We start from the raw sequence: 23841 nt of genomic DNA on the forward strand, positions 1-23841 counted from the left end.
ACCTGTCAGCTGACGCTGTGGCCATCACTGGTTTGTGGTCCTCACTTGTGTAAAGCAACCTGAAGCTCCAAGATACTTGAACCAACTCGTTGGTAAATTAGCAAATGAAATTGCAAAATCAGATGCAAACACAAAATTACAAACTAAATTGTGACAAAAGGCAAAAAGCACTACAGATCGAGAGGTTCCCATGTTTCTGACAGCCACCACGGCTGGAGTGTCCTCTACTGACGTCATTAAAGGGCCCGACCAATGAGAGGTGTCCAAGAGAAAAAGCATGTCTCGTTTGGTGGAGAGCACTCGTTTTGCACGACATTGAGACTCACCTACAATAAACTGCAGCCTGATATTTGGAATCAGCATGCGAAAAACTGCTTAAAACCAACCTTTAACCCAATTTCTTTGGAAAGCACGTCAAGTTCACCTGAAGTGTTCCTTGATTTTGCCCCGATTACTGCGCACAAACTAGACAAAATTTGATACTTAGTTTTATTTCGTACATAGAGCGCTCATTCTTAGACATGTTTTGCTGCCCTCTGTCTGCGCTGACGAGGCCGTGAAAAAGACCAAATACAAGTTTGGTTCATTTAAAAACTGCTTTGGCCCAGTAACAATGACCCTAACCTTACCGCAAACTTTCAACTACAAAGCTAAATATTAAGGGAAACAGATGAAGCATTGACGACTCACCAGCCACTTTATCGCCAGGTCCTTACGATGGCACAGGGGCTTGTTCGTGCGATCGGTGGCCGCCAACCAAACCCACTGCCAAGAAACACGACTGTGCGATAGTAGTAGTGCCGCTAGGTCTGCTCGATTGTAGTACCACTTCAATGCTAGCGCACAGTTACCTCACTCATAACTCTGTTTTCAGTATTTTCCCCATTACATCACATCTGACGTGACGACTGCACGAAAGCGTCGCTAAAACATGGAGGTGTTGTGAAAGCTGGAAAATGGTTCTTAACATAAGAAAGTGCTCTGTTTAAAGAATAAGTAGCGAAAAATTAGTCGCAGGCTCTTAACATAAGCAAGTGCTCTGTTTTAAGAATCAGTAGCAAAAAATTATTCTCGGGTTCTTAACGTAAGCAAGTGCTCTGTTTTAAGAATAAGCAGCAAAAAATTATTCTCGGGTTCTTAACATAAGCAAGTGCTCTGTTTTAAGAATAAGTAGCAAAAAATTATTCTCGGGTTCTTAACATAAGCAAGTGCTCTGTTTTAAGAATAAGTAGCAAAAAATTAGTCTCGGAGCTTCTATTGGAGGGAACCCAACTAGGCTGTTTAGTATTTGGGCGTTACAACTAGCCTCAAAGCACATCAAAAGTATTTGTTCTAGTGCACTATGGTTCCTTCAGTGCAAGCTGTCAGGGGCCCCAGTGCACGTCAAGCTAGCAGCTTATAAGGCACTCGTCACGCCTTGTCTAGACTAGACTTCATCCTTATGGAACCGTCACACTGTAAAATATATAGCTAAACTTGAAAAGGAGCAAAGAATTGCGGCTACATTTATCTCGAATCATTATAGAACTCACAGGATCACCTACATGATTAGCCTCCTCAAACTTCACTCACTTCAATTTGAGACCATTATCCGCATAATAAGTCACTCCTGCTTGAACTCGGATGAAATACGTATTGACAAACAGACAAAACAAAAACTCGGAGCACCCAGCATGGGCATTGGCAGGAGGGTGCAAGAGGGGCGCTTGCCCGCCCCTGCCCCCCAAAGCCACGCCAGCACTTTTTCACTCCACATTGAAACTCCGCACAAATGCTGAGCTAATTTTTGCTGAGTGCATTGTAAGATTTACATTTGTACTCAATGCCCTCCAGCCAGACTGGCTACCTCCATGTACTTCTGTATCTATTGTCTGTTGTTTGGTGAGCACAAACAAAGAAAGAAAGTTCAAATAAACAGCTTTTATTTACTTTTTTTTACAGTTTTACAATAGCAGTAATGTTGAAGTGTACACCACCAATGTCTATAAAAATTTCCAACATCCTGCTCAGAAACACAATCGCCTTTATTGCTATTATTTTTACAAACTTTGCTATACAATTCAAAAAATTTGTTCTTTTTTTACATTGTCAAAATAAATAAAAGCAAAACAGATTTAATTGGCTCAAAGCATTTAATTTACAACAGCTATAAACACGCTTCATGGTACAGGCTAGACTAGACAACTTTCATTTAAATATTCAGCTCTGCTAAAAAAAAAAAGCAACAATCTCGCATTTTGACAGCCCATTGGTTTTGATGACTGCTGAATTGATCTCTACTGCAGTGCTCGAGACCTATGCACACCAGAGAGATGCTGTTAGTGCCAAACAGCGTGCCTTTAATAATGCGATGTGAATCATTGAGCAAGTACTGAGCGATACAGCATGCCAGACTTTGGCATTTTATGGAACAAGCAATCACCGAAAACTTGACAGGGGCTTTTGAGGTTACCCACTGGACACGGGAACAGACAAGCATCATGAGTATGCAAAACATGCAGGCACTGAGCTGTGCTCGCGCTACCATGCCTTGGGAGATGCTTGGATGTTTCGTAAGGTAGGCATTAAGACAGTTTGCAACCATTCTGAACATTACGTACAATGGTGATGGTCAAACTAGGACTGAAGAACAATTTTCAGCGAGAGCAAACACTGCCACGTGCAATGCTTGTGCATAACCCGCCCACATGACAACAGCTACCAGCCAATTGCAGCTCATGAATGCTCTGGCAGGCAGCCGGTATGCCTGTAGAAGACAGCAACAGCTTCTCTGTTCTTAACAAAGGGTGTCTCTGTTTCCCTGGGCAGTTTAAACAGCGGACACAACAGAAATTGTGTCATGTATATCTTACTGAATTCAATATGGTTGAATGGAGTAGCCACAACGAAGTGAATCAGAAGTTTGTGCCACATTAAGATTCCAAACAAGTTTTAAAATTTTACACACTGCACCTTATTTTCTATAAAAGCTATAAAAACAACTGTGCATCTGCTCAGAGAACAGTTTCTGAACATCAAATGATGCTAAATGGCTAAAGTAATGTACTTCTGGTGGGCTCACATGCCATGGTCGAGCTTTCGTTCTGAACACAGATAAAATGACGGCCTGCCTTCAACAATGCAGATACCATTCATCAGCCAACCTTATTGGATTGAATGAGCTTACCACACAAGTGCAATCAAGAAATTCCCAGTTCAGCTGCTGTGAATGCTGCCAAAATTCAACAAGTCGAAGCTTGACAGATGGCTATCCTAAACAATACTGCAACTATCTATGGCCAAGTGGCATGCAGTGATTAACACGTCAGTCAGGATCACGATACGTGATCCCACACCTCAAATGGACACAATGGCCACTAAGCAATACGTGCTCAAGTGCAATGCACCCAACTCCGTCCAACTCATTGCGAAGGATTAATTTTGCATGTGTTTTTAGTGGGGCGTTCCTCATTTTCAACAAGGCATAGTTTTATCTATCGGAGTTTACTGAAAATAACTGTCCCTCTGCATTTCAGCCCTTCAAAATACCTTTTTAAAAATTCGAATTTTCAAATAGTGCTGCTGTCGAACCTCAATTAACCATCTCAGTTTAATGAAATTGGTAATGTTAGAAAATGTTTTTTATTTACCAATCTTTGCCAAATTGAAAATTACATTTCTTTTCCTGCTGCAAAGGCAATTTTCACCATACTTTCAATTTGACAAAGTATACTCCCACATTGTATGTATGTACCAGGAGCCTTCTTGATAAGTAGAAGAAAATAACGTGAGCTTAAGCAGACCACCATTGCACGCGTAATTTCATGCAAAAACATCGCCCTTGAACGGCACTCCGTCAAGCAGTGGAGCAGACCATACATAACACTGCACTATCTGTCATGCACACACGAAAGTCGCACTGGGCACTCTCCTTTCATCCTGGCACGAACGGGGGAGCCCTTTGAGAGCTCCAAAACATACCAGCGACCAGAAGATAGGATTATTAACACTTTAACAAGGCGGAACCAAAAAAAAGAAAAAAAGAAAGAAAGAAAGAAAAGAGCGTCATTATCTCCGGCTGTCAGCGTATGCCATATATAAAGCATGTCAGCCACAAACAGTGTGCTGACTATATACACTGTGTAGGCAGGGCATGATTACTTGCACTAGTAAGGAATGCGTCCAAGGTGGTTTTGAAGCTTTCAGAACAGTTAAGTGTCTGGTTGGGCTGCATAAACAGGTTAGGCTTACCATCACAGCAAACATTTAACGACCTGTTCATTTATAGCTGCACAGATGATGATTTCTAGACAAGTTCTGCCTGCAATATTAGCTCCTCTCCCAGATATGCTACTCTGCTTTAGCCAAGAGTTCCATCCTGGCAAATGGTGATGGGCTGTAACAGCTGCAAGCTATTATTATCGGTTTGTGATCACAGCCAGAATGGCAATGTTGGCACTGCTTCCTGTGTTGCACATTGGGCAGGTTCGTATGAGCCTGTGGCTGCATTGGCACACCAGGTGTGCGCGCGGCGCATCCAAATGCGGAAAAAGCTTTTAGCAGTTCAGGCTTTTTAGAGGTAAAAGTGGTCTCAGCCTTCTGAAAATGTATGGGTTATATTCTGAGGGAGCCTAACGTTGACAAACCAAGATGTTGGTGGTACGTGTGGAGCCATCTTGTGGCAGTTACAAGCACTATGTCCGCACTGCAGTTTTCAAATGATTTCAACTATTCAGTATCCAACATTATGCTTCAGATTTAAAAAAAAAATAGAGACGCCACTTTTGATAGCTTTATTATTGCTAAAGTTTTTTGCAGAATGCTGTTCAGAATTCAAGAAACAGAAATCAATTTGTTATATCCGTTTCTTGCTATATCTTAACATAAAATGTACAGTGGAATCTCGATGATACGATTCTGGGTGATACGAATTTCTGAGAAGTCCTGGCGAAATTGCATTGTTTGCAATGAGCACAATTTTGGCCGTTACGAATGGACCTGCACGGCCCGGCGAATGATACGAATGAGCCGGTGGGGCGCCCGACTGCCGAGCGTGCAAGCGACGGCGACGTACTGGATCTCTCTCCCCTCTTTGTCACTCTTTCTCCATGATTGGCCGGGCTGTTGTTTTCTGCTCGCGAAATCACGCCACGCACACCCCAGGCGCGCTGACGCCGCCACGGAACTACCCGCACGCTGCGTGCGGCACAACCGCCGCCGGCAACGTGGCAGCGGCTTTGGCCGCGAAGTGGTGTGGGGTGCTCGAGCAACCGCTTTTAGCCATTCTTTAAAATGCCGCTCAAGGCACACAAGAAGTTGCTTGTGCGGTAAAGGAGCTGATAATGTGGGTGGAAATGGCACTATAAAACAATCCGCGCCGCTAGTGAAAGCGGCCATGAAATATCTGCCGCGGTGGTAAGCCTAAACATCTCCGGCGGAGCCAACCGACTGTCTTGAGCACTTCGAAACTGCCACCATGAGACGCGCACTTCCACATTGGCGCAAGTCATCAGGTTCCTCCCACTTCTGCGTGCGTCATGCGTTATTATCTCACCGAGGCAGAAGCTGCCGCGGGCGCAAAATCGTCGACGTGGGCGTGAAAAGATCAACCGCGCAACGCCGACGCGCATGAATTGCATGCAAAAACACGCCATGCGGTTCATGCTTTGACTGTTGCGGCGTGTAGTGAGCTTGGGCACTGCGAGTGAGGAGACGAGTGAGAAGTTCCACACGCTCCAGAAAGGACCGCTCGGCAACATGAAGGCTAAAAAAAAGCAGAAAAACGTTACCGATTTCTTCCCTCAGTGCTCACTTTTTTGGTCTTTGTTGGTTCATACGAATTTCGGATGATACGAATATTTTTCGTGGTCCTGCGAGATTCGTATCATCAAGATTCTACTGTATCCAAATGATAATGGGAAACGAAGATTTGTTCTTTATAGCCGGGATTTCGTTAAAACCGGGTTTGCTATAGTGGGCTATACTGCATGTATATTTGCTTTGGTGTTCTAAATTTTTGAATATTCGCATACCTTTAGTTGTTAAGGTTAGTCACCCTCCATCGCTCCCCATGGGGACTACTGCCTCAACGGCAAGCGTGCACTACACATAACACCCCCTTCCCGCTTCCTCCCTTGTAGAATGGTGTAACATATGCAAGGGAGCTGGTCTCCTGCCACGCAAGAGACCGTTTTCTCTACACCAACCTGACAAGCACCACCGAACGTGTCTATAGGGGGCTTTCTGCTCAGTGGTCTGTACAGTGCAGGTTGCACAAGGGACTGCAGTTCCTCTACAGCGAGGCAACTCCACCTTCAGGGGAAGCACCCAGTCAGTGGCCATGGACGGCTAAGTGAGCTTGTGGAGGCTTTGTCTCCCACCCAAGCTTGCAACGGCCACTCTAGCATATTTGCGACCGAGCTTCAAAGAATGCTTGTTGATTTCACCTCTGAGAACATTCTTGGCACCTTCTGGTGACCCAACCAAACGAACCCTCAGCAGCACCCCTGATGCCACAAAAGGAAATTGCAGATTTGGTTCTCATGTGCTAGCTTGGTAACAGGGCAGAACAGCCTGCTTAATGTACACACACAAAAAGCAAAATTTCATAGAAAAAAATAACAAACGTATAAGTGATGCAATCTAGTCCACTTTTAAGATGCTACTGCAATTCTACGAACTAAGAGAATTCACACACAGCATTAGATACTTCAAACAAATTTACCCCCTCTGCAAATATTGCTGCCAGCTTTTATCAGTCACTATGTCGACCGAACATCTCAAATTGAAAAACAACATTAGCACACCACAGTGCTGAAAAATAGAACAGCATCCATCGATGAGCTTCACCTCGTTGCCAGATACAGCCGGTCTGGGGTGGTGACTTGGTAGGCCAAAGACGGCGAGTGGATATTGGCTCTAGCCACAAACTTGTGGCCTGCAATGTCAACATAGAACTCATTTTTTAGGATGAAGTCATTTGTCAGAACCTGGGGAAGGCCATTTTCATCCTTGTTCTCCACAAAGCCAAGACACACCTGCGAGACAAGCAACATCTTCTTTAAGGTGTAGGCTATACAATGTGAAAGATTTTCAACTGTGAAGGCAAGGTGCTATCTTCCAATGAGACAATCACTTATCTTTGAAAATAAATTATGCAAGAAAAACAATTTTAAGTACCGTATTTATTCGAATATAAGGCGAGGTTTTTTTTCCAAAATGTGCGGTCTCAAAGTCATACCCCGCCTTATATTCGAGGCTCAGTATCCCAATATGCCGATTCTGGTGTGACAGTTTTGGTTTCCACCTTCCAACCATTTCCAAGCTTCCAAAAGAGCCCAATGACACTGTTGGAAATGTAATAAAGAGATTTCAGAATAAAACGCATAAAATTTTACACGAACGCAGGTTGCAGATACTAATTACCGAGTTTCGGCAACTGCAAGGGTATTGAATAGTTCGCGATACAGCAGAGGCCATGGCAGCAGACGCCTTCGACCATGTCAACGAGCTGAGCCAGCAGTAGCCGTTCCAAGCCAGTAGTAGCCGCAAAGCTTGTAAACAAGTCGGGACGCCATTTTGCATTTTTTGTTAGAGCTCTAGGAGTCCCTGCTGCAAGATTTTCTTTCTCTGTGCTTGTTTCACGCGACCAGCGCAATGGCGAGTCGTCGTTGCCATTACGATGCAGCCTTCAAGAGGAAAGTCATAGCAGAGGCGGAAGTCACTGGAAACTGCGCGGCGGGTCGAAAGTTTGACGTTCCCGAGAACAACAAGCGTCGTTGGCGCAAACAGAAGACGTCGCTCTTGGCATGCGCCGCGACGAGGAAGGCTTTCCGTGGCCCACGAAAGGGAGCATTTCCCGAAGTTGAAAAAGTGCTGACAGACTTCGTCAAAGAGAGAAGAGGCCGCGGTTTGGCCGTTACTACCGACATCGTGCAGATGAGGGCGCACGAAATCGCGAGAGAGCATGGCATTCCCGCTCTCAAGTTCAAAGCCAGCCTCGGCTGGGTGCAGAAGTACATGAAGAGGGCCGGGCTTTCGTTGCGAAGGCGGATCTCCGTGATGCCGAAGTTGCCAGACGACTATGAAGAAAAACTAATTTCCTTTCAAAGGTATGTTATCGGCCTGCGACGCGACCACGACTTCCTACTTGGGCAGATTGGCAATGCCGACGAAACTCTGATTTTTTTTTACATGCCGTCGGCCCAGACCATTCACCAAAAAGGTGATCGCCAAGTGAGCCTGCGAACTACAGGCAACGAGAAGGCTCGGATAACCGTGATGTTAACCGTGATGGCGGAAGTTCCCCCCTTCATCATCCTGAACAGAAAGACTATGCCAAAGAACGAGATGTTCCCGCAGAACGTCCACATTCGTTGCCAGGTGAAAGGGTAGATGACGGAAGAGCTTTTTCTTGACTGGATAAAGTCGGTGTGGTGCCGGAGACCAGGGGCACTTCTCGCCCGGAGGTCAATGCTGGTGCTCGACGCCTTCCGCGGGCACCTCACAAAAGGTGTGAAGAAGAAGCTCATGGACAACCAGACGGAGCTGGTCGTCATTCCGGGGGGGGCATGACGAGTACTACAGCCGCTTGACGTTTGCCATAACAAGCCCTTTAAGGCACCCGTCAGACGGCTGTACAACGAATGGATGGCGTCTGACACTGTGGCCCTGACGCCGTCGGGACGTCTGAAGCGGGCGTCCCCGTCTATGCTCGCCCAGTGGGTGGTCGACGCTTGGGCAGCGATCCCCGAAGCCATGGTTGCGGCATCGTTCCGCAAGTGCTGCATTTCAAATGCTCTTGACGGTGCCGAGGACGATGACCTCTTTGAGTACGCAAGTGACAAGGAAGATTCGGATACCACCACCTCTGAAGACAGTTTATAAGTTGCACTTTCGTCTCGCTTCGAATAAATCCCATTGTGTGCAGATAGTTCATGAATACTTGGTGTCTGCTTTGCTGAAAGGTAAGGAATTTAGTTGCCTTTTTTCTTTCGTTATTTCGCCTTATATTAGTGTGCAAACTTTTTTCTTTTTCTTGGGTCCTTCAACTCCCCCCTCGCCTTATAATCGTGACCGCCTTATATTCGAATAAATACGGTAATTTAAAAAAAAAATACGAATGATTCAAGTAGTAGTTCCACTGATTTTAAATGGGTCCTAAAGCAACAATATATGCTGTACACACAATCCCGCACAAAACAATTAGAGTAGTCTACCCGCAGAAGAATTTTGTTAATGCAATCAGTGTACATGGAGTTATCATATACAAAAAGAGTGCACACTTCTATGCTCTTCCTGGCCAGTTTTAACACTGCGGAAGGCAGAGGTGCACTGCTTTAGGAGTAATGACAGGCCTCATCTTGCACACATCAGCTAACAAGTTCAGTAAATGCTCTGACCAATAGCATGGTGACAACACCTGTTGCACATCGGGCGAGGTGGGATCATGGCCTGTTCATGGCATTAATGCGACCACAAACCAACGTACGCTACTCTGAGCAGGGCTGGCGTTAAGCATGGGTGAGTGGGCTGACCACCCCGGGCTAACACTGGGGTCCTCAACAGTGAAACACGGCCCCGCACTCATGCTGTATATGAGCTCCCTGACACCAATTCTAAGTTGCTTTACGCTGCTGTCATTCTATGTGTGATGGAAAACGTGTGCTGAACTTGGACAATCTGCAGAATACCCTAGTTACGTGAATCCAGGGGCAAGGGGGGAGTTACTCTGAATTTAAGGCGACCAAAGGCAGCAGTTGCAACTGCCATGACCTGCCCGGGATACGTAGCAGCATCGTTGTTGCTGGCTCCGTCGTTACTTGGGGACAGCGATAGGGACACACGCACACCACCACTCTCTCCCTCTTTCTCTCAAGGTACACCTTCATTCCAAAAAGAGCCGGTGGGCTGTGCAGCCCAAAATGGACGTCCCAGAGCCTCCTCAAAGAAAGCTATAAAAGAGGAAAGAGCAACCGCCTTGAAATGATGGCCTCTAAGTGGTACCTGTCCACCAAGGGTAAATCCGTAGCACGTGGTGGATGTCATGCCGATGCAGCGGTCCTCGAACAAGATCGGTTCTCCACCCCATGGCCATGGGTCATAGTCGGGGTCGTGGTCTTTCAGAAGCAGCTGGACGTAACGTCGTGTCACACCTTTTTCCTTCTGCTTCAGCAGGGCTTCCTTGCCAAGGAAGTCTTTCTGTTCAAAAACAAAAACGAAAAATGAATATGAGTGCAGTAACATGCTCTATACAAGAATGAATAGACACCACTTAAAGGAGTACTGACATCAATGTTCAATTCCTGGAAACTGATGTGATTCTCTCCCTGACGTAGCCAAGATGCCTTCCTGCAAGTACGGGCGTCGAAGTTTGCTCGGAACCAATTTCGGATTGTTACTACTGCTGAAGTTTTGAGTGGCCAAGAGACAAGTCACTCTGTGACGTCAAGCGGACCTACGGCACCACAGGGAGAGGTGTGTGACGAAGAAGCTTCCAGCCAGTCAAACTAGGCATCTACTCCTTTTGCCTCTGCGACATAGTCAGAAGGAAACCAGCAAGTGCACAGCGAAAAAAATAACAAAAAATCAAAAGTTTGGAAGGGCTTGTAGGGTCTTTTGTACCCTTTCAACACCTTTATGCCCACTTCCCTTTGCCCAATTATGGACAGTTCAGACCTGCTGAAAGTGGCGGGACTAATCTTTAATTGAGCTGGGGCTAAAGTGGGGTATAGGTGGTCATGAAAGAAGGCCTTGGATGCTTTCGAAGCTAAGGACAAGGCTGGTGTCTTGCTTGGAGAGAAAAACGTGACATACAATAGGCAGTATGGATAATAGTATACGAAGCAGTTCAAACCAGCGCAGGCCATGGCAGCAACTGATTGATTGATTGTAGGGTTTAACGCGCCGACGCAACGCAGGCGATGAGGCGCGCCGTAGTGGAGGGCTCCGGATTAATTTTGACCACCTGGGGATCTTTAACGTGCGCCAAAATCTCGTACACACGGGCGTTTTTGCTTTTCGCCTCCATCAGAAAAGTGACCGCCGCGGCCGGGAATCGAACCTGCGACCTCGTGCTCAGCAGCGCAACGCCTTAGCCACTGAGCCACCGCGGCGGGTCCATGGCAGCAACTGCTCATTGCTGCTGTCCAAAGCAATCGTGAAAAAGAGGGTAAACATGCAAGGGAGTTAATGATGGTGTAGTGAAAAATTGTGCTAGAGATTGTCATCTGAGGTGATTTTGAAAGCGGTGATAAAATTTGTGCCGAGATGCAAAGCCGACACTTTTCTACGCCAACCGGCTGTGGAGGCTGGTGAGCGATGGCAGCAACTGCACCTGCCCAGTGTCACTAACCACACCTACCTGAGCACACGATGCTGCAAGGAGCCGAAGGATGGCGCTATCTGTTCGCAAGAATGAACACAGTACCGATCGCTAAAATGGCAATCAACGTGAAAATAAAGCTCCACATGCGAGAAAGGGGAAGATACTGTAGTGAAAAATTGTGTTAAGGATTGTCATTTGCAACTGTAGTGATAGCAGCGACCAAATATCTGTCTCGATGCTAAGCTAAAGTTCCTAACATCCAAGCTGTCGGGGAAGATGCTCTTTTCAAACTAGTCGCGCATGAGCGTGTGGCGTTTGGGTTCCCATAACTTTTGTGGGGCCCCCAACGCTCGGTTCCCCTATTCTAAAACTCTGTATGTGCAGCAATGCCAAGCCTAACATTTCGCTGGCTGGCCACGGAGCAACCCGGCAGCAGCACCTCCACACAACGCGGCAACCAGCAGCCACATCACTGCTGCCTGCATGCATAAATCGATGCAGGCCCCTGCACACAGCTTGTTACCGCCCGAGGAAGTGGATCATAGTGTGTTGAAAAATCGCGCCAGGAATTGTGATTAACACTGGCACAGAAAACGACATTCCAATATCTGCACAAGTTCCCCGCACCCAAAAAATCAAAGCTGGCCATGAGTCACTGGGGGAAAACCACTTTCTCAAGCTCACCGTGAGTGAACTTGCTGCCTTAATGCTTCCCTCAGGCTCTCCTATTTTAAGGACAGATTGTGTGCACCTTCCATTCCCCAAGAGGACCGTTTGGCCCGCATCTGAACGGGAACAGAATGAGCTCTGCAGGCTGAATGATCACCGCAGTGCCAGCACTTCCGAATATGAAGTCATCTACCGCCGGCCAATCGCGAAAGGCAGACCGCCGGCCAATCGCGAAAGGCAGCCAGAGATCTGACCGCACCCTTGAGCAGGGCTGCTTGTTATGATGAAAAAAGTGGTTTGGGTATATTTCCACATTAAATAAACTTGTTTTTCGAATTCAGCATTAAGAAAACTATAAAGTAATGCCCCCAATAAAAATTTCTTTGGAAAGCTCTTCAGCAGCCCTTTAATGCATGCCCAGGTTTCCTGGGTAGCACGCCTGGATCATGTGGTGTCCTCCACCGAATCCGAGTGCATTGCCATCGCGAATGCTTTGAGGAAACTTAAGTCATAATAAGCCACAGGAAGTTGTAATTCTGACTGACTCAAAAGCAGCACTACAGCTTTTGCAGCGTGGGATCCTCACGAAAAGGGACTGTCAGCGTTCCTTACGGCTTGTGCAAGAACTCAGCAGCAAGGGTTTTCATGTGCGGTTTCAATAGATTCCATCCCATGTTGGCGTCAAGGGCAATGAGACCGCTGATCAGATGGCACGGAATGCGCTGCAATTTGCACCGACAGTTAAAGTTTCCCCCAATCACTGGAACGACTTCAGGTGAACAGTGGCCGAACATTTCAAGTCCTTGGAAAATCCCTATCACCAGCCTTGCGTCACAAAGGGGCTTACAAGATCGGAGGCAACATTGCTGTACCGCATCCGAACGGGCTCAGCGAAGACCACAGCATGGCTATTCAAGGTGGGCCTCGCGCGATCGCCTCTGTGTTCGTCATGTGCAGTGATAGGGGATGTAAACCACTACATAATGTGTTGCCCAGAGCATGATGTCATGCGGACTGCAATGCTCTCAGCGATTCGAAAGCTGGAAGCCCCACACAGCACTCTGGACCACATCGTCTTTCCAAGGGGGCATTGGATGCTGCGAAGAGACGTGTCACGCCTTCTCCTGAGCTTCCTTGAGGAGACGGAGCTGGCAAACTTGTAGTAAAAGGACACTACCTTTGGCTAATTAGGAGGAGCTTGGGCAGAGCAATTGCCGGCATATCCAGCCAGGCTAATGCCGCCTGATCCCACAACCACCACCACCACCACCACTACAACATGCTTTACAGTTTACGGGGCTAGCCGGAAACTTTCAAGAGCGAAAAACTGAGAAATGCAAATTTGGTATCCGTACTCCTACAAAAATACATCACCTGCATTTCCTCATGCCCTGAGGGAAGCTAAATTACAAGCCAAGCAGGTCACACATCCAGGCAACAAGGTTAACCCGTTGTTGTAGTGCATACAGGGATAATCAATTACCAGTCCAGTATAACACACGTAGGCTTACACCATGCTAACAAAACTATACACTATACATGCAACATTGTGTCTGGAAATGTAGGTGAAAAGGGCACCAAAGTTCATCATTCTTACAGATTTTGTCGGACAACAAACGGTGCTTAGTCCATTTAAAAATAAGTAATGAAGGCTTACCATTTCCATGCCATACTATACACAAGACAGCTGTATTTCAAATGCTTTAAGGAGTGAAATTCTATGAGGAAGGGCATTGCAGACTCATTTCTTCTCAGTTTTGGCATATTTTATGCTGCAATTTCAACATTTTTTGCAGTATAGTGAGCATAAAAATTTTACTTTGGCACTTCACAAACTGTTTTTTGTTTTTTCTTAATATCTGCTCTGAAATTGCCCAGAATACTCCCATAGAGCCCTGCACTGGACTAGACGTATGCAATCTATAGTGCTAAGGAAGAAAAAATGTATTTTTTAGATGATAGATTCGCCTAGCGAGACACTACTTTCACATCTGAGAGAGAGTATAACTTTTTTTTGTTGTTGTTGTTGTCCAAACTCAATGACATTTGGAAGGACGATTCTTATGATAAGATAAGGAACAGCCATAAAATTCATCAATATTAGTTTGGTGGTTCAATATTTACCTTTTCTAGGCAGTGTACCCCCCCCCCTTCCCCTCCTTAAATTCAGCAGAAAAATATACGTCACGAGCACTGCCTCTACGGTGCCAATAAAAGCTCCCTAGCGGAACATTTTGAAAGAAACTGGGGGCTGCTCCCCACAGCTTCCCATTGTCGCTGCAGCCATTTGCCACATTTACAACTCTGTGATTTCTCACTTCTGTGTGTTGGATATTATTAATTATGCAGGGCTGTGCCAGTTCTCGCAAAGAGCATGTTATTTACCGGTGCAAATATTTCTGATGCAACTGCAGAGCATCACAATCGGGTGTGCATAACAGACAAGTGCGTGAAGCCAGCTTGTGATGCGGCACTTAGCAATTGCTCGTTTGCCAGATTTCTAACAATGCCGCAATAAGCCACATTTACTCACACTGCCATGGTAGAGCAATGCAATCAGATAATCAAGCACACCTCATACCTCATGGCACACCACTTATGGCCGCCAACGTACTGGCTGACACTCTTGTGGATGAGTGTCCAAAAATGTATTATACATGTATATACAGACGTGGCTTCAACAATTTTCGTGGGATGCGAACAAACAAAAAGTAGTGACAGAAAGTCAAAATACTGCACGAGTGCCTATCAGCCTTGCAGCTCTCTACACACTGCGGAAAAGCAGCACCTGACAGCACAGCAGTCACCAAACTCAGGGTCTATATACTGCACGAACCTGAAGGTATTTAAGCTGCTGCTCAATCAGATGGGCTGTGCAAGTAGAAAAATTTGGCGCAAACCCCTTACAAATAAATGTTACACAACCAGGCTACTTCACATGGCAGTCTGCCCCAGTGCAAGAACATCGTACAACTCCAATGATCTACAACACACCTTCCCAAGTGGTTTGGAGTGCCTCTCCTGTAGCACAAAAAACACTCAGGGCATGCACGCTCCTATGCTAAGGACACAAGCATAAAGCCTATCACGTGTGGCCTGTTGGCTCACTTCCCTGCGTGCCTCTGTCAAAAAAATTTCGAGCCACTCTCCCAATGCGCAGACTTCTTCCTCGCAGCTAGGTATGTTGCCCAAAACTACTCAACCCGTGGCAATTGCAAATGCGAAGGTGGGGAAATGTCTTTTCGCGTGAAATAGGACTAATGCAGCGCTGTGTGAAACATGCAACTTTTCATGCCATGTTTCTTACATCAAACTTGACCCTGAAGGCTCTTCCGCACTCGAATGGTGTTGTAGTGCAATCGAGGTCTTTTCCCCAGAAGGCAAAGAATTTCTCAATGCGAAGTGTTCTCATTGCAAAGTAGCCAGCGTGCTGGATGCCGTACTTTTGGCCCACTTCCAAGATCCGGTCGTACACGTGCAGGGCGTACTGAAAGGAGATAAAAAAAAAAGAAAAAAAAAACAGTTGATAGTTAAACAAAAAAATTAGCTTTATTCTTTGGAACATTACACATCATGTGGCGACTCCTGGAGTCACTGTCATGTTTTGACTTGAAAGAAATCAGCTAATGAAGTGCACTTTCTTGCATTAATCATATATAACCATAAACTAAGCAGTAAGAGTTGCCACACAGCATGCACTTAGAAAAATTTGGAGACAACAAAACCATCACATGCTTTAACACATGGTGCTTGTAGCTTCCCTTACCTCATTGGGAATATATAGAACCCATCCTCTATCTCCAGTATGAGTCATGTGAAACACTTTTATTCCACTGGCAAACCCGATGTCAAGTTCCTGAAAGAATCAGATAATGGATGCATAAATGTGGAGCACAACACCGATGCTGTTCCCTCTACCTAGCAGCTACTAAAAGCAAGAAAATACTCTACTTGGTTTATTAATCATTACTCATTATTCATGGTTTATTAATCATCAATTTGGAAGCATGTGGAAAATGCGAGGCACCATTTTTTTTTCTTCCATATCACATCATTTATTTTGAGCCTTCAGCAGCTAGGAGAGGCATTTTTCTGCAAAAAGTATCACTTAATAGCGGCGCAACATTCCCTTCCAGTTTATTAGATAAAAAAACTTAGTTTGCGTAGCCCTAAGGCAAACTGATGACCATGCCAATCCTGAACTATACACTATACACTACCCATGATTCCCTCGGAATCACAGACCTGTTTTATTTCAAGGCACTTTGAAAGAAACTTACACACAAAAAAAACTGCAGATGATGTAGGGAATTTGCCACATTTTGCAATATTGAATGGTCTAAAGACTGCAAAGGATCAGGTCAAATACACTTTCAGTTGTGCAAGGTAATGCCTGTCCATACCCAATTCTCAAAATTTAGGCAAGTGTGCTCTTTTCTCTACCAAGTGCAAAGGTAAAAGTGCATCCGTACATAGGCACGTCCTTCCAGAAAAATGCTCTCAGGTTTTGACCCCCCCTTCCCCCCTCATCTCAGTTTTTCTGACACTGAACTGAGTTCGCCAAGTAGCTTATCTGGTTCAGCTTCATGTGATCACAGATAACGCATGAAAATAGTGAAAAACAATTTTTCTCCTTTTCTCTTTGTTTCTGTACCTGTAAACCTACAAAAACAAAACCGAGCCCTACAATGCACTTGGACACACGGCCCGCCCACCTTCCAAGTGAACAGCGGGAAGTCCTTGGAGGTGAGCGATGTGTCCGTCAGCTCTGACATGAGGTTCGGAGCTCGCTGGCCCATGATGCAGATGGCGGTGTACATGGAGGTGACGTCGGCCACTACAATAGGGCTGTCATAGGGCACGTGGCGACGAATCCACGTTTGGCAGCGCATCTGCTGCTTGGTGGGGGCCACTATCATGTACCTGCCAGGGGGAAAAACATGGCTGGAGAAAACTTAAAGCTGGCAAGCTCAGCCTGAACATAGCAGTACTACGAAGGACGCTGAGAACAGTACATGGGACACAGCGCTGTGACCTGTGTGTCCTTTTCGACACCTTCTGTACTCCGTTCAAGCGATAAGCTCAAACCAACTTGCCTATTCGTGAGCGATTCTTGGAACTTCCTAGGCTCACATATTGTCAGACATCTCACTAACATCACCAATGATTTCCGTGCCCAGGTTATGCAGAAAATGAGGCTGAATAACATTAAAGTTGCAGGCGAGTATTAGATCCGACAATGTGAAAATTCAGTGCAGCTGCATGATCCTCCAAAAACATTGCACCGGAACAAATACCGCATGGTGACATTTTGATGACATTAATCAATACTTAAATGATATTTAGTAAACCTTAATTTACTGCAATAATATTACGGTAAATTGAAGTCATATTCTAGTCGATCTATTTCAAGCAATTACTGTGGGATCTTTTCTTCTCTCTCCATCACAAGCATGTCGTTGATCATGTATTTCTTCATAAGCAAGTGTCTTTCACAAGGCCATTGCAACTAATTGTACAGCGCTTACACATTAGCATACTACGACCAATGGTCACCGTCTGTTTTTCAGTTTCCACTTAACCTAGCCATTGCAAATAGCAGCAGCGGCTGTGGCTTTGTTCTCAATTCCTGTCCCCTTTATGCCTTGTTTCTTCTTCCCCTTCCAGAGGATTTTCACAGGTGGGTGAGCAATTGAGAAATTTCTTTGCTTTGCTGCTTATGTATTGTTCCAAGTTGTATGCATTGAAAGGTCGTACGCTGTTCATACCTGCCAACTTGGTGACTCGGAAAATCGTAAAACCTGCGTACGGAGAGGGGGGAGGGGGGCAGCACGCTTTAATTTTTTCTAGTTTAAAAGGATTAACGTTCTGTGACAAGCGTTCTCACATTTTCACAACCATAAGTGGAAACCGTCAGTCTTGAAGAGTAATGAGCAAGAACTCCATTGGGTAGGAGAAGCGAATTCAGACGTGTACAATTTCAAAAACACTTGGTAGTACTGTCGCGGCGTCGAGCCTGTCATTGCACAGCAAAGCAACAACCACGGTCGTACCACAGGTTGTACTGAATCGGACGCCGCAGTCCTACAAAGAGCAACACGGACATGGAAGTCCTAACCGTCCCGCAAACAACGTGCTATAAACAGGCTTGCCGAGGTGGTAGCCCGGACGCGTCCTCCATGTGGATGCTCACCCCGAGAAGACTGCTGATGATGATAGCAACAGTACATATTGCCCTCTCATAGCGGCGTAAGAACTAAATGTCCCCCCCCCCCTTTTTTTTTCAAAAATCTAAAATTTCACGCAAGATTTGTAAAATTGTAAGACGAATGAAATTCGTACATTTTGCAGAAAATTTAGAAGAGTTGGCAGGTATGTATACACAGCTTTCATAGTATGTGTTGCTCGTAAAAGTTTGCACTTCTCATTTTGGGAGCTTGCCATTGTGTTTTGACATTATGAGCACCAGATATTTTAATACTTTGACTCTGCTTCAATGCAAAGCCTTCTCAAATGCTGTTACAATAAAGTGCACAACAGAGTCGCCGTCCATAGCTTAACATTAGCCAATGTTTCCACTCTCATGGGCTGCTGTCACAGCTTCGGTTGCTTGCCATAACCTATTCGGGCAATCGGGTTAGAGGCTTCAGGTAAGGCTCGTCGTGAGACCCAGGGGATGAAAAACACCATCGCCCTAAGTGGCTGGTAACCCACACGTGCAACATAATGGCTAATGTCATCCAGTGGGCCTCATCCATTAGGTGCGCTTCAGATTCACTTTTTGGAAGCTTACTACCTTAGAAAAAATAGTAGCTGGTCCCAGCTGGAACCTGCTGGGAGCAGCTGTGCCCAGCTGGGTATTGGGCCATAAACCAGCTGGGACCAGCTACCATTTTCTCTAGGGTATTTCAAGTAAATGTAAGCCCCTCTGTACACAGTAAAGAAAGAGGGAGGGGGGGGGGGGGGTAAATTCAACACAATCAAATCTGGCCATTTCAAAGAGACAAACCTGTTCTTTTCAAGCCTGACGAGGCTGCAGTCATTTTCATAGCCACCCCAATGATTTTGCATACCAGTATTGACAATGCTTCCAACCGGAATGTCAATGTCATTTGAACAGAGGTACTGCAGGAGGTCAACCACTTCACTGCCAGGAGACTGAAGAGAACATGCATGCCCATGTGAGATCAGCACCTACTGAGTAACTGAAAGCACAAATTTCACACACACTAGAAAAAGACAACACGTTAGCATACATGAAATAAACCATATACAATGCAGAAAGACAAAATGAATGCATGACTGCAAAGCAAAGTTCATAGCATGCATTGATGATGTGCACTCTTTTTCTCAAAATGGTACCCCCTGACGCACACACGGTTTTAGATGGGCTATATAATTCTTATACAGCAGAAGACAACTACGGTAAATCTGAGTATCATATCATAGGAATTGTCAATGCTGACTGGATTCCTATGCAACTTAGGAACTCACAAAAAAATTCCCTGATAGAGTAAACATCAAAGCCAGAATAATCTTATAGGAAGCACCACCAGCCTTGGTCATGCTTTCAGTAACAATGCTACAAATATGACACTATGCTTGGGGCGGAATTCAAGTAAACCTTTTCTTCAGGTGCTGTCGCTGGTTATATTTGGGTTTCACGCTAGTAGTATTGCAAGATGCAAAGATGTTTGATGGTTAGACAGTTAACATAGAATAAAGGATTTGTCTGGAGCTTCTGAAGAAATGAAACAAGCAGGAAAAGTGTGCTTGACCCTGCCCAACAAATCTCATGATTGAGTTGTTTCGAGTGACCATGTTTTCTCTAGGACAGCATCATTACGTGAAAACCAGTGGGCAGCTGGTGAAAACCAGTGGGTGAAAATCAACAACCTTTAAAACTTTCCAAACAGACATAAAGCGCATTGTACATACTTTCGTACCAAATTTTTTCAATGTAGTATGTTTGTTCAATATGTTAATGGAGAATAAAAAGCGTTTCAGTCAGTTTCCAATGAACTCTAGGGGCTGAAATAGATGTTTTGATACTTACATGTTCAAGCAGTAGCATGGAAAGATGATCGGCAGACAGAAATAGGACAAGATGGGTATGCCTTGTCCTCTCTGCCTGTTCATTGTCTTTCTGTTGTGCTATTTGAATGCCTAAGCGTGCATATCAACCAACTTTCCACTCTGCTGCAGTAGGTGTTTGGAGTGACTCCCCCTCCCGTAAATTTCCCACTACAGTAAACATTTTGTTTAGTCCCAACCAATTTACCACAGCAAAGATTTATTCTATTTACTTTGCTTTGAAATAATTGCTTTTGTTACACCTACCCTGATTTGGCCTGCATGATTTCAGGCTAGATGCCTAATTGGATATCACATGTGTGTTTGGGTGCATAGGGGGACACAATGCCTTCAAGGGTGCCCCAACAGTTTGCGAATCAACAAAAAATGACTTGCTACATTTATATATATTTACCTCATAAGCACTGCATCAACAGCCTAACCATTTATATCACTCTGCTGTAACAAATGTCGCAGTCCCATTCTTTTGTTGCTACCATGGCATAAAAAAAATTCCACCAGAAAAGCCACAACCATTATACGCGAAGAAAGCAACAATTCCACTTGTTGATTAAAATTACACGAGTGTTGCCCTGAAGAGAGCATCTCGTACTTTTTTTCCCCGTAGCAACTGCTTAATAAAAATATGTGCATTTGGAAAGCAGGTATTTTACTTTACACAGAGTAAAGCTTGATCTGGGTTGCATTTTCTTGCAGCATGGGCACCGCCCCATATGCATTGCTCTATGCATGAATATTAAAGGAGCCGTGAAGACAAAATACAAGTTGGGTTTATTAGAAACACTGCTTAGTCCCGATAACAATGATACCAATATCATCGCAATCTTCGAACAAATAACGGAGATATTAAAGAAAACGTGTGAAGCCGTGGCGACCCCCTAGCCAATGTCCCGCAACTTTTCTATGACGTCACGGAACCTTGTTTGTGCGATTGGCGGCCGCCTAACTGACCTGTCGCGACGATACATGACTGGACGTCTGTAATGGGGCCTCTAGTTCCATTTGACCGCATCACTTGAATGCTAACGTGCAGTTAACGCACTGAAAATTATATTTTATTGTTGGCCCGTATGACGTCATTCTTGCTCATAACACGTCACTGTGGCGCAAATTGAACAGTTTTTAAATACTTCTTGCTTTTTTTTCGTTATAAAACCATCTTTTGTGGCTCTAATGGAGCTGAGTGAGATACTGAATCCTAGTTCTTTTAAATTAAACAAAGTTGTATTTTCTCTTCATGGCTCCTTTAAGTGCAGGTTTTGGAATACCACTGCAGGATAACTGACGTATGTTTCAGCAGGCCTCTTATGCACACACTCACCCAGACTTCGAGCTTGGTAAAAGACGAGTAGTCAAGCAGAGCAACCCTCTCCCGGCAAGCCTCGTACTCGGACTTCACTGCATCAAACCACGGGGGCTTCCCATACACGTCCACCTTGGCTGAGGGTAGATCCGTTCCTGCAGCACGCAGAAAGCAGCACGTATGCACACTGCCTGAAAACCACAAATTGCACTTCAACTCAAGAAAAAAAGCATGATCAGATGCCAGGACACACACACACACACACACTGAAAAAACAAATTACTGTTCTATGACGTGGCTGTCTTTGCCAATGGCTTCTGTACAGTATCTGGTTTTGTTATTTTTTCAAATTGATTGATTATGACATTTAGCGCGCCGAATCTGCACAGAATATGATGCGCGCCGTAGTGGAGTGTCCGGAATAAATTTTGGCCATTTAAGAATCTTAACGTGCGGCAAAATCTATTTCGAAAACACGGGCGTTTTCGATTTTCGCCTCCATAAAAAAAGTGGCCTCCGCGGGCGGGAATCGGACCCGCTTCCCTGCCCTCAGCAGGACAACGCCTTAGCCACTAAGCCAAACCCACGACAGTAATTGATCAAGATGTATGATTGGCCTTATTACAAAAACACGAATCGGTATCACTAGAGGCAAAACATGGTAAAATATACAAAGCAAAGCCATCCCCTTAGAGCACGAGACAGCTTCCTCACTTTTTCGCCATAAAATAAAGAGGAAACAGTATCGTTCTGTGGGCTGTGAAGACCTTGTATGAGCTGAACAGCAAGTCTCCGATCATCATGATTGCAAGCAAGCATTAAGGGCAAGCTAAGATCTCAAGCACTGCATTGGCATATTTGTGTATATGAAACTATCAATATGTCAAGCTAGTTCGAATATGTCCTTTGCATTTGAACAGATCAGACGCAAATGAGTAGCCAAAAATAATGCAAAACAATATTTTCGTTCAGATATCAGAATTTTTTTTTTTCAAGCTGCATTCAATGAAAGAAGTGGTTGTTGTACCTATATTCAAATGCAAAAATCACAGCTGCCATTTTTGCAGCATCCCATACATCACTAGAAAAACCTGCTAAGATATACAAAGCTAAGCCAATACCAAAGATAATTCAAAACTATGCCTCAAGACAAAAGTTGTCATGTTATCCTGAAAGCAAGGATTTGTGAACATAACTGCATGCAAACATGTTAGAAGTTTCTTCCCCCCAGACTTTTATCCAATTTCTTCAATGGGGTTGCCGCTTCTGATGAATGCTAATAGCATAGCTCAAATACGTAAACAAAGGTATATGCACATATAAATCTGTCTTTTCATGCACATAACATGTGCAGAAACAAACTAAATTATAGTTCTATTCAATTTAAAGGCAAATTGAATATTCACACACCTCTTCGATTCACAAGCATTTCCAAATAAAATTTTTGAACTTTCACGTTAAGAAAATACTGGGTACACCAATTAATTTCTCAACTACATAATTATAATTGAATAGTTTCTTGTCCCTATATTTTATATCTCAAATGCCCACCATTAAGCAAAAAATGCAAACAGCAATAGCAACCAAAATGGTAGAAGGACCAAAGCAACGACACTATAGGCATACGAAAATAAGATCTGAATCCAGTCGTGGTCGAAGGCAACAGATATTAGCAATTAGGTTTCTGTAAGCTATGTGTAAGCTGCCAAAAATGACAGGGAGCCCCAGAAGTGTGAGGGTGATGTTGACCAGTGACTGACAGTGAAAGCCATATTCTCTTGTGGCCAAAAAATTGGTGGTACTTAAAAGCACTGCCCGTGTCATTTCTGAACGTGTCTTTTGCAAAGCTTTCATGCAGCATAAGAAAGTCAATTTATAACTGAGTGCTGTGTGTGGATGCTTTAGATTCAGAGCAAAGGTTGGCAATCTACAGCCCGTGGGGCAGTATTATGTGGACCCCGGCACACCGTCAGAACCCCCCTCCTGCCTGCACCCTCTCTCCCCTTTCCACTACCTATCTGAAGGCCGACATGGCAGTTTTGACTTCAAATGTGGTTAGATACGAACAAAGAAAAATCACATCCAGTTGGCACTGTCCCCCATCTTCACACTTAGCCAGATAACATCTTCACTTCCTTTCGCACAGGCCCAAAAAAGCCCCCCCCACCCCCTCCCTCCATGCCATCCGGCCCCAGGCGCGTCGACTTCATGCCACTCGGCCCTCCGCCTCGAAAGGTTGCCGATCCCCTGCTTTACAGGAAGTCAAGGGGAAAATACTCCGGACAAAGCTTTTTGCATTCAATCAGCTGCTATATGCATGAATCTCCTACATTTATCTCAAATGACTCCTTTGTGCTACACTTCCACTTGCAACACACGTTGATCTTGATGAGATAATTATGTATTCAATCAAAAGACACTAAATTAGCAGAAATAATTGCCGGAAATACGTAGCATGGCATGAACGTGA

The 23841-nt window shown here is 44.9% G+C and overlaps 1 protein-coding gene across 1 annotated transcript in view; it reads right to left on the minus strand.

Annotated features, from left to right (window-relative positions):
• Positions 1 to 1905: 1905 nt before the first annotated feature.
• Positions 1906 to 23841, minus strand: part of LOC144152561 (pyruvate dehydrogenase phosphatase regulatory subunit, mitochondrial) — a 57928-nt gene continuing 35992 nt past the window's right edge. Inside the window, exons 13-19 of the mRNA XM_077683868.1 lie at positions 21390 to 21526; positions 18984 to 19132; positions 16690 to 16897; positions 15741 to 15830; positions 15282 to 15461; positions 9985 to 10179; positions 1906 to 7016 (exon numbers count right to left, since the gene is read on the minus strand). Of these exons, the coding sequence (XP_077539994.1) occupies positions 6825 to 7016; positions 9985 to 10179; positions 15282 to 15461; positions 15741 to 15830; positions 16690 to 16897; positions 18984 to 19132; positions 21390 to 21526 (1151 nt within the window). The 3' untranslated portion in view covers positions 1906 to 6824. The remainder of the gene's footprint in view (positions 7017 to 9984; positions 10180 to 15281; positions 15462 to 15740; positions 15831 to 16689; positions 16898 to 18983; positions 19133 to 21389; positions 21527 to 23841) is intronic.

This window comes from Haemaphysalis longicornis, unplaced genomic scaffold (assembly GCF_048455015.1).
Source record: "Haemaphysalis longicornis isolate Haplotype H1 unplaced genomic scaffold, Haemaphysalis longicornis Haplotype H1 scaffold_1, whole genome shotgun sequence".
NCBI lineage: Eukaryota > Metazoa > Arthropoda > Arachnida > Ixodida > Ixodidae > Haemaphysalis > Haemaphysalis longicornis.